The sequence below is a fragment of the Anabrus simplex genome, chromosome 3 (assembly GCF_040414725.1).
Source record: "Anabrus simplex isolate iqAnaSimp1 chromosome 3, ASM4041472v1, whole genome shotgun sequence".
In the NCBI taxonomy this organism is placed as follows: Eukaryota; Metazoa; Arthropoda; class Insecta; order Orthoptera; family Tettigoniidae; genus Anabrus; species Anabrus simplex.
The window spans coordinates 492,204,157-492,222,879 of record NC_090267.1 but is presented as its reverse complement, the minus strand read 5'-3'; the positions used below and the strand labels follow the sequence as shown (position 1 = coordinate 492,222,879).

Genomic DNA, 18,723 nt, shown 5'->3' with positions numbered 1-18,723 from the left:
TTAAAGCAAGTAGATGAATATTGTTACTTGGGTAGTAAAATAACTAACGAAGGCAGAAGTGAGGGGGACATAAAATGCAGACTAGCACAACCAACGAAGAGCTTTCTTAAGAAAAGAAATTTGCTCACTTCGAACACTGATATAGAAATTAGAAATGTGTTCCTAAAGACTTTTGTCTGGAGCGTGGCATTGTATGGAAGTGAAACATGGACGATAACTAGCTCAGAAAGGAAGAGAGTAGAAGCTTTTGAGTGTGATGTTACATAAGAATGCTGAAGTTGAGATGGATGGATCGAATCACGAATGAAGTGACACTGAATCGAATTGTTGAGAGGAGATCGATTTGGCTAAATTTGACGAGAAGAAGAGACACAAGACTTGTTCAGTTGATTTTTGAAGGAAGTGCAAGCGTAGACCAAGGCATGAATATGACAAGCAAATTAGAGCAGATGTAGGATGCACTAGTTACGTAGAAATGAAGAGTTTAGCACAGGATAGGCTGGCATGGAGGCTGCATCAAACCATTGGTTATACTGATGACTCAAACAACAACAACAACAAAAACACAATGCATTCAAAAATAAATATCTATCACTATAGGAGATTTGGTCTGCCGGTTCCCTTGGTAGCCCCTTTTGGTACTTCCAAGAAGGGGCTAGTGACTCAGACCACCTGGGATCTCATAGGGTGGGTCCGGCCTTTCCGTGTATTGTTCTCGTCGGCCGGCTTACCTGTGAGTTTCTTGGAGATTCAATGGGAATGTTCTGCCTCTAGCCACCTCGCAAAATGGTACTTTTAGACGGTTGTTTTTACATTAATTTTTAGCCCTTCTCAACCTCCACACTGATGGCGGCTGAGGTATGACTTAGCCATCCAGAGTGTTACAGTGTAATTCAGCAAGCTCGTAAATAATGTATTCGACATTAATATCAGACGTTTTCCTTTATTTTTATATCTCATATCCCCCCCCCGTCGCACCCCACCTTGAACACTTTGCCACTTTGAAAATTCCGGAGTGTCACTATTCGTCTCAGCGACACCGAACTGTGTGGATTCAACGCTACTTTCGATTATTTTTATACCTCATCCCCCTCGCCCCCCAACTTCCCCTCGCTCCCACCCCCAGAAAGGCCTGAACATGGACTTTTAAAAAATTCAGAGTGTCAGTATTCATATCAGTGACCCCGAAGAGTATTGATTCCCTACCCCCACGCGGTTTGTTTCCTGATGCTAAGTAATACGTGTACCAAGTTTGGCGGAAGTCTCTCCAGTGGTTTAGGGGGAGATGTAATATATAGACCCACATACATACATACATACATACATACATACATACATACATACATACATACATACATACATACATATAAACAATGACTCCCAGTGTAAATTTATTAATAATTTATGATTTATGTTTCTGTGTTCCAGGAAGCGAATCGGAGGACTCAGTGGCCGATATACCAGACATAAACTATTGGAAGCCTAGGAAACGGGCAGGTATGTATACATACAGGTCCTTATTCAGGTATAATTGCACCTCTCCCAGAACTAAATTCAATTGATTCCTTTATGCGTTGTTGTACACAGTTGAGAGCAGGGAATCTGGCCGATGCATCTAGTTTCCAACGTTGACATAACCACACCAGCCCCTTGATTACTGGTTTGAACGAAATTTCGGTTCACAAACGCTAAGGACAGCTCTAGCTGAGGAGTGAAAGGCGAGTTGTAAAGAGAATGTCTATATGAGTGGTCGAAACGCACTGCCTTGTAAAGTGGGCCTACAGCAGGCCACTCCCTACCTACAGCAAGGGCCCAGATGTTTATTACACGTCATATTTTATTTCTTTATATTATTTCCATGGAAAATACAAGTTAAGCATGATTTTAACTACGGTTACTAAAATTACGCGATTTTCGCGGGTTATATAAAGTCATATTTTGGCTCTAATGTTTTTTTAAATTTTATTTTACTATGGTCATATTTCCCCGTGAATTTTCGTGCTCCTGTCATATTTCTATCTTTCTATTCCATTTTCGCTCACCTTCTTTCAATCGTCACAAAGACGGATTTTTCACATCCCCTAATAGTTGTCTGTAATTTCTTACAATTATCTTTCTTAGAAATATATATTCATGGTAAGCTGTATAGAAAGAGACAGATGCGTGTAAAGCGACAGAAAGGTGAGTCTCAACTGAACTCTAATGATTTGACGTATTTCAAATATGCCCCAATAACATCCTCCGATGTTGAGCGGTCTTTTTCCTGTTACAAGTCAATGTCGCGTGAAAACAGAAGATCGTTCCTATTTGAAAATTTAAAATATATGTAATTTGCTATTGTAATTCTTTCTGATCGCCCATAAAATGTGACATTTATTTCATTCTGTGCAAAGTTGAGAAATATAGTACCTCTGGAATGAGTAATTAAATAAATTCAAAATATAATATAAAATTAATATTATTCCTTATTTATTATTATTATTGAATGTCTATATTTTAAAAGTATATTTCAATATAGGTGAGCCTCCGTGGCGCAGACGGCAGCACATCGGCCTCTCACCGCTGGATACCGTGGTTCAAATCCCGGTCACTCCATGCGACATTTGTGCTGGACAAAACGGAGGCGGGACAGGTTTCTCTCCAGGTACTCCGATTTTCCCTGTCATCTTTCATTCCAGCAACACTCTCCATTCTCATTTCATAGCATCTATCAGTCATTAATAAATCACTTGGGAGTGGCGACCCCATCGTACTAATAGCCTATTTACAGTATGATTCATTCATTTACATCCCTGACCCGCTCAAAGACTGGAAAACAGGTTGTAGGTTTTCATTCCATTTTCAATATAATGTTAATTTAAACAACGTCAAGAATTTGAATATTTCGAAAATGTGACCAAAAAATGTTTAACTCATATTTATTGTCATATTTTAATACATTATTAGGTCATAAATATTTGCACATTTCTAACATTTCTAGGTCATAAACATCCGAGCCCTACTGATATAATATATCTGCAACGAAGATGACCACACATTATGATTTTACTGCTTCCCCTTGGTTGAAAAACACCGGGAGACGCTGTGCAGAAGGTAGAAAAGTTCAAGAACCTGGGAGAATATGTAACAGGAGCAACGATGGGATAAAACCGAGGGTGATAAAGACGAGGACTACCTACCTTGCGAAGAAACGTATTGTTATGTACCAGCCCCATGGCTTCCTGGAAGGGACTAGTGAATCAGACGACCGGGGATTTCCCAGCCGGATCGGGCTTTTCCGTGTATTGTTCTCGTCGGCTAGTTTACCTGTGAGTTTCTTGGAGATTCAACTGGAATGTTCCACCACTAGCTATCTCGCGAATGTTCTGGTTCACATCACCGGAGCTATAAAAAGGGAGGCTAGCCGCGGAAAGTCAGTTAGTGTTGGGCTCCGTGGTGGAGCTAGAGTCAGTGTTAGTCTCCGTGGTGGAGCTATAGTCAGTGTTAGTCTCCGTGGTGGAGCTATAGTCAGTGTTGGTGCTAGACTTGGATTCAGTGTTGGACTCCGTGGTGGAACTGTAGTCATTGTTGGGCTCCGTGGTGGAACTGTAGTCAGTGTTGGACTCCGTGGTGGAACTGTAGTCAGTGTTGGACTCCGTGGTGGAACTGTAGTCAGTGTTGGACTCCGTGGTGGAACTGTAGTCAGTGTTGGACTCCGTCGTGGAGCTATAGTCAGTGTTGGACTCCGTGGTGGAGCTATAGTCAGTGTGTTGGATTCGGTGGCAGGGCTGAGGGCGACAGAGGTGTTGGCTGTCGATAATGTCCCACCGAGGTGTGAAGTAGGGTTGGGCAGATCTGAACAGTCATTTGTTCCAAAACTTTAGGAGCTCGAGGTGGAGTGTTTCGGTACAGTGTGCCGGGACACTGCACACGGGACTGTGACCGCGCGACAGAGAGAACTTCGTGAGGTAACTTGACATGCTCCGCGTCAGCGGGAAGATGCCTGTACCGAACGTGTTGTGTGTAGTTACGGACAGCGTAAAGCTGCACGGAACATGAAGGAACAGTCGGAACACTGAAATTTGCGCCCAACTATCACGTTTAAAGTCTGCTTTTAGGTTAAGATTTTTTCGGTCTTCATGAAATACACATAACACTGTTACAATGGCAGTGCAGGTGTTTACAAGTAACTAATCCAAGGATATTTTCAGTTGAATGTATTGTGAGTAATTAGGGCCAGGATAAAACTTCACGGCACGTGAAAAAAGCAGTCGGAACTCTGAAATACTCACCCAAAATATCATGTCTAAATGTTGTTTGTAGGATAAGAATGTTTTCATTCATTCTGAAATACACCTGTCACAAATACACTGTCAGTAGATGTTCTTACAAACGTCATAATGTTATTTTCGCCAATTAAAAATGTATTCGCACAGTTGAAGAAACATTGGTCAGTACTCTATTTACGTACACAATATACAAGCGGAATACGAAAATAAAAATGTGGGATGTTTAATTTTGTGTTCGTTGAAGATCCGTTTGCAGACAAAATAGAAGAACATAGATTTCATTTTATTCTAGTAAAAAAGTCCCAAACAGGACTTCGATGCGACATTATGCAAAGTTTACTTTCTTTCGTACGGTATATATTACTAGGCTTCAATGAAAACGCTCTTACAAAACAGATGACAACAAAAAAGAACACATTAAATTATTCACATGTACCGAAGGCCAGTTGCCGGTGCAACGCAGCAATGGCGGTTCGTGCATGAAGGGCTTTTGGGCGCCCACCCGCCGCCTTTTCAAAAACAGTAAACGTTATTTCACTCTGTAATTGATTACATAAAGAGACGGACAAATGTAGCGAAGTCGAACTTATGGTGGTGTGATATTCACTTATACAATGTTATCTATATTATTTCGGCTGTAAACATTTTGCTTTTCTATTTTCAAGAAAATGGCAACAGCTTTCAGGCCGTGCCTGCTGTCCAGCAAGCACCATGTTTTCTCCTGAGGCTCTCGGACTGTGGCAGCAGAGCTCTGAGTAGGAACCTGGACTTTGCTAGTGTGCGGGATGCGGGAGGAGCCTGGAAGCACGATGTGGGCTTGTCAGGGGAAGGAAGAGTGCAGGCGGGTGTAGGCGCTGAACGGCGGAGCCCTCAGCAACATTGCCAACACTTTAAAATGTACCTAGGCTTTTCCCCCACGTCTTACATTAATTGTTGTTAGATATTAATTCCAAAACATTTTACAAAACAATGAATTCAACTGACTATTTAAACAATTCGGGTCTATAAAGCTAAAATAAAGATTCAAAATATAACCGTAAGGTGACGCACTATTTGTAGGGTGGTCAGATTGTTAAGTTCGTTGTCATGCTTTAAAATTTGAGCAAGGAGATAGAAATTTGGGAGTACACTGTTTATTTGTTTTCATGAATGTTATAATCGATTGTGAACAGTGAAACCATGCAGTGGCATAATAGTCGGGGTTGCATTAGCTGTTAGTCTCTTAATTATTGTGCGTGCATAAATGCCATTATAGTGTAGTTAATTAATGAATTAATTAATTGATGTTGTAGTGCAAGCAGATTTCTATTCAGCCAGTGTCATCGGATTATTATTATTATTATTATTATTATTATTATTATTATTATTATTATTATTATTATTATTATTATTATTATTATTATTATTATTATTATTATTAATCTAAAAGAATCGCGGTGCTAGTAAGTGAAAACTGGACCGAATGGGGAGGGGAAAGAAATGGCGGCACAGCCCTGCAACGGAGCTCTCAGAACAAAGAGAACATGACAGAACACGGAACACGAAACACTCCAATACGTGGCGGCACATTGGGCGGTATCGACAATCAGCTAGCAGGGGAAGGGTGAATGGCAGTGGATAGTGGCGTTTTAGACGGGATAGCGAGTCACTGTCTCGGTTTCGCTTGAGAATGTTTCGGAACAACTGACACTCGGTGTTCCGGAGCAGCGGAACATAACTGTGCACCGGCACAGTGTGCTGAAACAGGGAAATAGTTACCAACCCCAGTCTGAACCAGAAGCTGTGTTGTGGCGTCGGAGCATCCAGCCAGTAGGTGGGATGCAGATGGTGTACGGAACGGAAGACTGTGTACTACCTGAGAGCACTGTGTGTTTGTGTATTTCTGTGGACTGTGGATCGCCGTGAGTTAGCGAGGGAAGCCTCTATCGTGAGTGTGAGGGTAATTGGACCTGTGTCAATGCTCGCTGTTGTGAGTATCGTTCTGCTGTTGAATGTTGCTCTTTAGTTGTTCACTGCATGTGACTGTGTGAATTACTCGACTGTCTGTGGAGTCGAACCAAAGAATAATAATCGTGTGTCGAGTGGCCCATAGCCCTGTGTTCAGATCCAGCCGTCTACACACAGCTGATGTATGAGGTGACTGGACTTGGGGAAGTGAAAGTAAGGATTAAGCGCCCCCAAGGATATCAACAGGCCGGACCGCCTGCTGTGCCACGAGGAAGAGAAACTTGTAAATAGACAGTAAATAGCATTGATTGGAATAGTGTGTGCATTTATTGGGTCGTCCTGAAATAAATTAGAGTGATACAACAGACGGAGTTTTGTTCGTAACAACATGAACAGACGCAAAGCTCAGGCACTAGAAAGCAACAGTGAGGAACGTGGTACTGCATGTGGCCACGACAATGACATGGAGCAGAGAAACTGGAGAGAGAAGAAAGAAAAATGCTAAGAATATTACTAGGACAAAACGAGGAGGTGAAGTATGGGAAAGAAGATCAAAAGAACGAATTGTACCGAAACATGAGGACGATCTCCGAAGAAATAAGATTCAAAAGAGCAAGATTTGCTGGGCATACGATCGGAATGGGCATGGAGAGTGTGGAAGACAAATGGTAGAACGAGAGGAAAGACGGGAACTAAGAGGGTTGTCTAGACTGAGATAGAGATCAAGGTCTCCGAACCTCTGTAAAGATGAATGTGTCAACCCTAGATCAAGACTTTTTCGATAAGCGGAAGAAAGGCTTTTTTAAAAATTTTCAATTGTTGTTTTTATCGTCGATGTCCCTAGATCGACAAATTGAGATGTACTTCTTCTGTACATTTTTGCGAACTTCAAAGCTGATAGGACATGGAGTAAGGCGTTTCCGCGGAGTTAAGGACGGATACACACTGAGCTGAGTTGGTACTTCCCGTATGCAAGTGTCTATTAACACTTACTGCAATTGACTGGGCGTCACAGAGCAGAACCACCAACATACTTCAGCACGAACCACCACTGCACTTGATATAAACTACTTATATTATAACGACATAATCAATTGACGTCTTTATCAAACTCTTGTGACAACAATTTAAATAAATCCTCAAAATAACCAAATGAAACATTGGGAAGTTTTCCCCTAATACACTAACATGCAAACATAGATCTAAAAGTACCGGGCGAGTTGGCCCTGCGGTTAGGGGCGTGCGGCTGTGAGCTTGCATCTGGGAGATAGTGGGTTCGAATCCCACTGTTGACAGCCCTGAAGATGGTTTTCCGTAGTTTCCCATTTTCACCCAGGTAAATGCTGAGGCTGTACCTTAATTAAGGCCACGGCCACTTCCTTCCAACTCTTAAGCCTTTCCTATCCCATCATCGCCATAAGACCTGTCTGTGTCGGTGCGACGTAAAGCCACTAGCAAAAAATACAACTAAAGGTGACATAAAGAAGTGTGAAATGAGGAATTGGGATCTACAATATTGACTTACAAAGCAAAGTAAAAAGATGAATTCCGTACCAGCCAAGGAGCGATAAATTAAATTTGAGGTACTTCCTTTTGCGCCTAATCATTTTCCTATGCGAACAGAGCATGCAAATTTGATACGCTGTTTCAAGGCGCTTTCTGGTCGAGCGTGAACAACAAGTTGAACTACCATGACGATGGCTTGTGCACGTTGTTGACCCCACATTCAGGACTTTTAGATTCGTTCAGCTTTTTAATTCCTTGCGGAAACACCGTCTCATGGTATTTATTTTTAAAATAACAAATTGCTTGTCTGCATTAGGAAAGACTGGCTGTATTAGCTCAACGTGTTCATTTCGTAGTTAGCATACCCAGGTGATCTTACGTTCCACAGGATTTATGCTGTCCATATACGAGGGCCGTCCAGAAATTTTCTTTATTTTAACATAGTTACATGAAAACCGTTATTGTCACCCGATACAGCAACGTTCGAATTCCTGAATTGAAACTTGTTATATCGTAGGATCAACTTTTGTATCCCGATGTCTTAGAAGTCAGCCGTCTGGGAATGCAACCAGCGTGTGGCGTTTGTTTTCAGCTCTTCGTCCGTGTGAAAATGCTGACAGGAAGACGGGAATTTACTGAGGTGGAAGAAAAGATGAAAATCACTCGGAGCAAGATCAGATGGACGATCAAACATCTCCGTAACTCGTGCAGAAGAGTTGCTGAGCGCCAAGCAGTATGTTGCTGTGGATCAGCACAACACCTGTACTGGGCATCACACCCCTCTTCTTTCGAAAGGCCTATCGCAATTTCCGTACAACCTTTATCACAGAGGGAACTTCGCAGGCGACGAGCCACTGTTGGTGCGCTGCTCACACCAGGCGGCACTTGTCTGGCCGGTATATGATTGCTACGTCATAGATCTGCCCCACATGCTCATATTTCTCGGCCATATACGTTTACTTTACAAGATAAGAAATCTATATATTACTGTAAAAAAAAAGTCAGTCCGGCCATTCTATCCGGTCGATTTCCTTCATTTTTTAACTGAAAGGTATTCATGCCCAGATTTGTCTTCAGGTACTATAAATCACTTAACTTCCGCCTTCCTCAAATTATTTGAATTTTCAATTTTTTGTCTCACTGAATCAATCATATCTTTGGCTCTAATTGAGATACGGAGTTAGTTTTGGCCTAAGGACACTCAGTGGATCAAGATCTTTCATTTCAGCTCTTAACTATTCAAATTGGTTGATTCTGAGGAAAGTTGTGAGTGCAAATTCAATTTGACGTCCCATTTCTTCAACACTTTTTCTCATTGAAGCAGTCATATCTTTCCTTCTAATTGAGGTACGCGGTTCGTTTTGGTCTAAAAACACTCAGTGGACCAAGTGCTTTTTTTTAAGATAATAACTACTTGAATAGGTAGATTCCGAGAAAAGTTATGAGTACATTTGTCTCCATGACGAAGATCCTTGAAGGACTTTTCAACAGTTCGGCGCGTAGTGTTGTTCCAAGGAACGTTTAATTCAATTTCTTTGTGTGATGTATTTTCAAGTGTTTTGTTGACATAATATTACATTCTATTACCACAGCAGATCATGTGCTTTATTTCATTAACTCGAAACTTCGCAACTACATCCGTGAGGATAGTAACGAACAACACCTTACTTTGTACATTGCCGGCGGGAAACTGCTAGTAAGGAAACTTAAGTTGATGATGGCCTACGTAATTCAATGAAATCTCGCATCATTTCGTTAGACACCTACCAAATTTCTGTCATTCTCAAGAATTCTTTATAAAGCACTCGAAAATTCACTTACTCCTGGAAGGCGTACTCAAGATTTCTAGGAATCTCGCACTCGTCCCTCCACTCCTAGACTTTAATAATGGATCAATTTTAGTAAAATTCTGCAAATAGAACGGAGATGTCCGCCTCTGTGGTATAGTGGTTAGTGTGCTTAACTGCCTCCCCAGGAGGAACAGGTTCGATTTCCGGCTCTGCCACGAAATTTGAAAAGTGGTACGAGGGCTGGAACGGGGTCCACCCAGCCTCGGAAGGTCAACTGAGTAGAGGTGGGTTCGATTTCCACCTCATCCAACCTGGAAGTAGTTTTCCGTTGTTTCCCATTTCTCCTCCAGGCAAATGCCAGGATGGTACCTAACGTAAGGCCACGACCGCTTCCTTCCCTCTTCCTTGTCTATCCCTTCCAATCTTCCCATCCCCCCGCAAGTCCCCTGTTCAGCATAGCAGGTGAGGCCGATGGGCGAGGCACTGGTCCTCCTCCCCAGTTGTATCCCCGACCCAAAGATTCATGTTCAAGAACACTGCCCTTGAGTCAATATTTGTGGGATCCCTCGCTGAGTCCGAGGAAAAAACCAACCTTGGAGTGTAAATGGATTAAGAAAGAAAGAACGAACAGAGGTATCAGTACTAAAATAATATGTTTAGTTCTACTGAAACAGAGGTTTAATAATTTTAATTTTATTTTACAATTGCATCAGAGTGAAATAAAAAATAAACAAGTTTTTTATACCCAGAACAATTTAATTTTTAAGAAGAGCGCTAAATAATGCTAGTTTATTTGAATTAATTTATTTGAATTTTTTATTCGAATTTATTTATTTGAATTAATATTTGACAAATGGCAAAAAAAGTACCCTGAAGGTAGACTGAAATTAATAATGTAATCAAAAGGAAACTTCGAGAAGGAGAATTTAGTGGGAAGCAATGCACCCCCGATTTTTTTTTCAAAAGTGCAGCATTGTGTACTAGCCGCTATTACCAACAAGGAAAGAATAAAGAATTGATAGCACCTCCTGCACCAATAGAAAGGAAAGTATAATCGATGGCTCTCTTTTAAAACCTCATATGTCCCAATGCTCTTCCTACCCATCCCACTGGGCGAGTTGGCCGTGAGGTTAGGGGCACGCAGCTGTGAGCTTGTACCCTGGAGATAGTCGGTTCGAACCGCACTATCAGCAGCCCCGAAGTTCGTTTTCCGTGGTGTCCCATTTTCACACCAGGCAAACGGTGGGGCTGTGTCTTAATTAACGACACGGCCGCTTTCTTCCCACTCCAAGACGTTTCCTGTCCCATCGTCGCCAAAAGACCTGTCCGTGTCGGTGAGACGTAAATCAAGTTGTAAAAAATAAATCCTACCCAATAATATATTCCTTATATTCACGCCTCCCAGCCACATATTTGTATGCACTCCATCAGGATAATTGTCGTTGTGTTCATTTACCTAAGCTAATGTGTAAGAGAAAATGAACGAATACATTCCACTGTAGGAGTGCGTAAATTCACCAAGAAAACAACACCCCTACACTACGGTATGGTTAGGTTCATTTCCCTTTACACATTAGCATAGAAAAATGAACACTTCTTCTTCTGCTTTATCTGTTTATCCTCCAGGGTTATTTTCCCTCGGACTCAACGAGGAATCCCACCTCTACCGCCACAAGGGCAGTGCCCTGGAGCGTGAGACGTTGGGTCGGGGGATACAACTGGGGAGGATGACCAGTACCTCGCCCAGGCGGCCTCACCTGCTATGCTGAACAGGGGCCTTGCAGGGGGATGGGACGATTGGAAGGGATTGACAAGGAAGAGGGAAGGAGGCGGTCGTGGCCTTAAGTTAGGCACCATCCTGGCATTTGCCTGGAGGATAAGTGGGAAACCAAGGAAAACCACTTCCAGGATGGCTGAGGTGGGAATCGAACCCACCTCTACTCAATTGACCTCCCGAGGCTGAGTCGACCCCGTTCCAGCCCTCGAACCAGTTTTCAAATTTCGTGGCAGAGCCGGGAATCGAACCCGGGGCTCCGAGGGTGGCAGCTAATCACACTAACCACTACACCACAGAGGCGAACGAAAATTAACACAACGAAAATTATTCTCATGATCTGCAAATAATTAACTTATGTGGCTTGGAGGCTAGACCAATGGGTACGAAGATCATTGTCAGAAACGAGGTTTTGAAAGAAAGCCATCGATATACATATTCAGTGTATGCCTGATTGCATAATATTTCCAATTGCTGTGGTCGGCATGGTCTTCAAGAATTGGAATGGACTCTATAGCCATTTTTATAATGGTTAAGACCTAACTGGCATTTGTGAGGGCCTATTTTCCCCAAAATTTGGGGTTTAAATTTAAAAAAAAAACAATCAAATATTCTCTATTTAGATCAAGCGAATACTTAGAAACTGCAAATAATAATAATAAAGCACGAATTAGTTCTCGCTCCAGTCTGTAATGGGCATGGAAATGAATTTTAAAAAATTCACGAACTATGAAATATTTTCTTTATATTCCTGCCTCATGCGGCCCGCGAGCCAGCTATTGGAGAGCCCCATTTTAGAATATCCTCCTGAACACTTGCAACTTGTCCTTTCTAATTGTTAAATTGACTTGCTCTCTTCTAGGAGGTCATAGTCGCCTGTGGCCCTTTTTGCGCGACCTCCTTAAGTCAGGGAAGAATAAGGATGTGATAGAGTGGATACATCGCGGCAAAGGAATTTTCAAAATCAAGGACACCAAGAAGTTGGCAGAACTGTGGGGAGAAGTCAGGAACAACCCAAATATGAATTATGAGAAGATGTACAGTTCACTCAGGTAACATTCATCTTTCTTAGTGAAGTCATCCTCTGTAGTCATGGCTGTATTGTTGTGTGTGAGAAGATGAGTCAGTCACTCCGGTAACATCATGTATCTGAGTAAGATCTTAGACAGAGGCAAAATTTCCACTAAGGCTGTAAGGCTCGACTGTGTGTCAAATTTAATGTAATAATACTCCTCAGGACCTGCTCACCTGATGATTTAAAGTGAGCACTGTCCCTGTGTTGCAGGAGGCCATAGCCCTAAGGGGATTCACTAGGCTATTTATTTAATTAATTTTAATGTTCGTTTTTTAATTTTAATAAGAGGAGATAAGGATACATGAATGTTTTAACGTTGAAGGCATTTATTAGGAGATAAAATAGGTGTCCCCCTACTACGAAAAACGTAGAATTAAACAATTCCCTCAATTGTGCCGAAAGCTGAAGAGCTGAAGGCCCCGAAAAGGTTTGAAACTGTCTGTCTTGGATATTTCTCTCAAACTGAACAAGCTTGAAAATCACTTTCCACCTAAATGGAGTTCAGTTTCTTTACTCGTTTCCTTTTTCATTCAAATCCTATCCAAATGAACTCATTTACATAATTCGTTCTGTAATGTGTTCCTTCGTTGAATGCACTCGGGATTTTGGATTGTTTGAAAAATGTCCACATCCAATGTGGACATAAGGCCTTAAGTAAAAATCTGCATTGACTCACATTAGCAAACTGCTAATTTAATTGACCGGATATCGATGATTAAGAAAAGGATTGCAATGTATACGAACAAATAAAGAATATGTTGTCTACGTTTTTATATTTTATTTACCTAAAATTTGTAGCTCATATGCCAACGATGTCTTCAACATTGAAATGCTTGTCTGAAGGGCTAGAACTCTGGATTTTGCATTACAGAATATAACTCTTCTGCTCCTAAACCATAACCTTGTTATCTATGATAAACTTTGAGCACTCACGTCATTAATATTGGAGATTGACAATTAACTGGAAATGTATCCACTTCTGCATCCAAAATTCCTGGGAGATTGCCATAAATGTGAGTGAAATAACAGAAAATCATGATCAAGTAAGACTTCAGTGTAGTGTACATTAGCTGTATTTAATGCGGTAAATTGAACATATAAACCATCACATCATCTGTTAATACAAACATTTCCTCTCCCTCAATGACTTCTTCCTCATTCTCTGTCACATCATTCCCCACTGCTCCAGAAAATTTGTGTAAAACTGCAAGCTCTCGAATGTTTTCCATTGATTGTCGTAATGTTTAGTCAACCATTTGTGGCGTCGAGGAATTTCAAAGCATTCACCTTAACACCTCTTTCAAGAACCGTCGGATTAATCATTATTATATTCTTATATTTTCGCCAGTTTTACAAACACTTTCAGTCATCTCCATATTGAGGCTGCCCTCGCACTAACACATTTTTCATTGGATTTGTTTCAGCTCTTGTTGGAACAAAACGACTGGTAACATTAAATTTGAAATGATGTCGTAAACGATCGATCACGTGATATCCAGCTCATTTGTGATTGGCCAACATGGAGATTGCCACCGAATACCACGGGGACCTGATACCAATATACTCAGAACGTATCCCTGAACAATCTCCGAAAGTTCTTCAGTAGAGTTCGGCTTCATCCTGTATATTGTTTTAAAATTCAACTAAAATACAGTATAACCTCGATATCTTGAATCGCCTCGAAAGTTAGATTTAATTTCAAGTTATCGAAATTTCCGTTTTCGAGCTTATACAGCGTATATGTATCTATGGGCTTACACTGAATACAGTATTTTTACAGTATTTAAAAATATACCAACAAACTCATATTTTACGGCATCGCTTAATTATCACCCTTATTAAAGTTTAGAAGATAGGGTACAATACATACAGTTGTGAAACATGAAATATACTTCCGTTAACACCTGTAGAAATCATCCGTTAGTCTCTTCTGTTTCTTGCTGTTCTGCTTTTCTTCCACATGTTTTTCAACAACATTTACAGTATTGCTGTGAGAAACACTGCCATTAATATTCGAATGACTCTGTACGTAGGTTAGAAACCACACAGCCAAGACTCGTAAATGGAGCTTGTCTTCCGGGGTTGCTTTTGTACGTGACCGGTAATGAATTCACCCCCGATAAAATAACAAGGCTTCGCCGATTTTCCGATCACTAGAACTTTGTTTTTCGGTTCCCGTCGTATTTGCTCCCACCATCACTATAACCCTTTCTTTACTTGCTAACTATTCCTCACAAACTACAAATGCTATGTTGTACAAAATTCGAGTTACAGAGTACTTTTTGATTCAAGGGAGGAAATGTTTCCTTCGAGGAAGCGAGAAATTCGTGTAACCAAATTTCGAGTAATAGAGAAATAAATACACGTGAAGAATAGGGCAAACGGCCGGGAAACTGAAGTTACTTCGAGATACTGAAAATTCGAGTTATGGAGGTTCGAGATATCGAGGTTCAAATGTATGTTTAAAATTATCAAGTTAGTTTTGAACAAATATCAACGTCTTTGGGCCTTCTCAATAGTAAAACTACGGTTGTTTGTACAAGAAGTGTCTCAACGGTTCGCTAGCAGCAAGTGTCTTGGAAAGCTGTGGTAACCAACTCATGGGACAACAGCCACACTGAGCCAAAACATTGAACATTTCCCGACTGAAAAATCTAAAGAACTAGAATAGACGAATTTGTAAATTCCACCGTATCCCATGCCAAACATACTTATTCCTCTTCATCAAATGTAATGTCCTGTCAGAAGGTCGGCTACCAACATAGAGATTCTTGCTTTAGATGATGCATCGCGAAACAGCTCAGTAGTGGAACAGTTCAACCAAGTTTCCAAATTATCAATACAAGAAATGCGTCTTCTTCCTGGTCTTCTTTTGCCTTGTATCTTCTCTTGAATAACCAGCTGCAGAGAGATGATATTTCTCTCCTCGTATCGGACGACCGAGATACTGGAGCTTTCTCATTTTGACAGTATTTAATATTTCCTTTATCTTTTTATCCTTTTATACTTTATCCTTATCCTTTTTATACTTTTATCCTTTTACCCCTAGTGTGACAGGTATCATGCTATGTAATGTGTACTTAGAACAGAATCTTTGACAAAATTCTGTTCTTCCATGTAAAGTTTTACACAATGTGCGCATTTTCTAATAATAATATTTCCTTTATCTTTCCCATTCGCCTCATTACCTCATTGTTTTTGACCTTATCTGTCCAATTCGACCGCAGTATCTTTCTGTAGTTCCAGAGCTCAAATTACTCTAATCTGTCCATTTCCCTTTTCGCCAAACACACAGTAATTCATACTTTCATTATTTTTTTATGTCCTTTTGTTTCTAGGTATAACTACAAGAGTGGATATCTGAAGAGAGTGCCGTGGCAAAAATTGATTTTCGGTTTTGGCCCATACGCGAAAGGCTGGAAACTCTACAAGGACTCTTCTGTTGAATCAGAAAACAGGACATGATTTACATCGAGATTACCTTCATCTCTGTCTGACGCTGATACTTCTTCCTGCAGGGCACAAAGTTCAAGTCCTGATCGATTTTACTCCGTTTAAGATACGACGGTCGGTGCAGAGACATTGTTACAATCTGTGATGCACAAGTGCAAGCTTCCATGGAGTGCTAGAAGTGTGTGAGTTCCTACGATACAGACGTGCAAAATAACTGTTGGGCGCCAGGAAGATACATTTCCGAATACTGTAAATATAAATACAAAAATAAAATAAAATAAATCATAACAGCACTTAATAGATTCCAGACCGTGTTTATTTACGATGGTAGGCATACCCCCACCACACCTATAAACGTGCCTTGAGGGTAGATATAACTATGGCAGGGACTATCATTTGTTTATGTCTGGCATCTGCCCCTGTCGCCAGGTACAGTATAGCGCTTCTATCTATAGCTCTTATTGTTACCGTGTTTTGGTGGTAGTTATGAATGAAAGAAGGTGCTGGGTGGTGAAGGGGTCTCAAGCTACTAAAGTGAAATTAATTTTAAAATTTAACAAGGTTATATTTTCTTTTCAAAATTAGGGAACAACAAATAGAACAGGTACTTAGTAGCCGAAACACGATTGACAAATACATTTACATAGGTACCCCATCTGGGGCTTCAAAAGGTCAGAAACATAATTCTTGAGCCATGAGCCCAACCTTACAATGAACACCATACAACAAAGGGGCCGAAAACCCCCAAACATGCCAGAAACACCGGCTTCCAATTACATCCAAAAGCCTCCTTGAGGCAGAAACACAATTTTCAAAAAGGGCAACTTCCCCTTAAAATACAAGCCTATTATAGGCCACACCGAACTCCACCTTTAAGCCGTCCTCAAAGGACATATACACAGGGGCAAAATACCCAATCTACTGAGGTCTGTTAAATGACAAGAAAGTTAATACATGACCTCTAAAATCACAATTTGAGAGGAGGCGAACTTGCACTCCTAATATACTTTGTCTTTAAGACCTATTTTGGCTCTAAGGCCACTGATGCAAGGGCTAATCCCATACTACAGAGGTGACTTAAGAAACTACTAACTTACATTACTGACGAATAGGTTACGAAAAATAAGTTCACCTCAAACAATGTGAGTGGGAGCTCGAGAGGGTTAACACTCTCTATCCCAGTATGTCGCTTTACAAGAGAATAGAAGAAAAGAGAAGTTACATTTTAGGAAAAGGTTACATAGGGGAACGCTTAGAACCTGCCCCGAAAGTTAAACTGCTGAGCTGGCAAAGAAAAAATTTATTAATCGGCCATTACCTTATTGTTGACCGCTGCCGAGGAAAGAGGCGCTTCCCGCCTCCTGCTATGTACTTAATACACTGAAAGATGGAACAGAAGTGCCCGGAGACCCTAAAATCAGCAGTTTAAATACTCTCGCAGAAAGTTCTAGGCGTTAGGGGAAAGAAAACACCCTCCCACAAAGATTTTATTGGGTAGGACCCCGCAACAGATTCAAGTTGGGGAAAGATACACCAGATTGGTCAGAAATTAATTGAAAAAATTCGTGATTGGATACATTCAAAACAAGGGGAAGAAAGGGGTAAATATTGCCAACTTAAACAATGACAGAAAGAAATTTAACAAAGAACAAACTCCTGAAATTAAATTTTCTCCAACAAAATAGTTCTTTGACTCCGCACTAGGGTGCACTCTTGTTGATCTTCAGTAGTGTCCTCTAGAAGAGAAAGTTCACACTTCTTAATACAAGCAAGACAACAGTACGTCGAAAATGACACAGTTCACAAACTCAAAAAATTTCCAGGTAGTGACATCTTCTGAGAAATTTGGAAATTAAGACCGTAGATAAAGTTCAGACTTCCTCCAGAAGAGGAGTTTCAACTGGCGCAACTTTTAAATAAACGGTGTGGAGGTGTACCGCCCGGTACACTTATATCCACAGGTTTAATAGAAAATATCACCTAAAGGATCTACTATAGGTTCCGATAAGCTAACAATAGAAGGAAATACTGCGGCTTAAGGCCGGTATTATAAGTTTAAACTGTTGGTTTATCTCTAAGGGTCGGTATTATAATGAAGGTTTAAACTGAATATTGAGTTAAACTGTAACTTGAGTTTAAACATATGTTGAGTCTTACAATGGCCGGCCTAAGTTAAACTGAGGTAAAGAAGGAAATACACGATCTTGGCAGCAGTGACTTGCAAGAAAAGATGACTGTCGATAATGTTTTGTTTATTTCTTGTAGCCCTTTCAGACCTAAAAGAAAACTGCGGTGTGAATTTTTCTTTGTACAGCAAAACCTGACTAAAATGCTCTTAAATACCTATATTTTAGTTTATTCTACAAAATAAAAATTAACATCTGAAAAAAAGCTTCACTACTTGCAAAAAATAACAATTACCTCAATTCATGTGAATATGCACATGTACATGATCAAATGTTCTATTGTACAGTTTGGAACGATTTTAAACAATTAAAATCTTATACGTTAAATTTCTCATGTAGAGTACGAGTTTAGCTTTCACAGTCCTTTTTGTGACAGCACCCCGCACTCCTGCAGGCATTGCCAGTAAGGAAACCTAGCCCACACATATGTGCGTATCAACATTCCAAACCTCATGGTATTACGTACGATGTTATAAGTTCACAATTTACACACTTCATTGATTATATTCTGATATTCAGTAAAGCTTCTAGATTAATATGAATGAAATAAATAAATACTTACTTTAGGCATTACTGGTTCCCGCCATCTTGCTAATGAACTGTATTTTTAAACTCTTCTTCCTGCCTCCTGGTGGTCAAGTACTAAATAAAAACAACTGAAGTACATGCTACGTGTCCCGCACAAGCACTGCAGTCCGGTCTAGCGCCAAGAAAACGTCAAATA

General features: G+C 40.6%; 1 protein-coding gene across 4 annotated transcripts in view; it reads left to right on the top strand.

Moving 5' to 3' along the window:
* Positions 1-16,101, top strand: part of LOC136867469 (ETS-related transcription factor Elf-5) — a 142,946-nt gene extending 126,845 nt beyond the window's left edge. For 3 of the 4 annotated variants that reach the window (XM_068227100.1, XM_067144677.2, XM_068227099.1), the window contains 3 exons: positions 1,429-1,497; positions 12,148-12,337; positions 15,699-16,101. In XM_068227100.1, the coding sequence (XP_068083201.1) occupies positions 1,429-1,497; positions 12,148-12,337; positions 15,699-15,825 (386 nt within the window). In that variant the 3' untranslated portion in view covers positions 15,826-16,101. The remainder of the gene's footprint in view (positions 1-1,428; positions 1,498-12,147; positions 12,338-15,698) is intronic. The other variant, XM_068227101.1, reaches the window with a different exon arrangement.
* Positions 16,102-18,723: the final 2,622 nt, after the last annotated feature.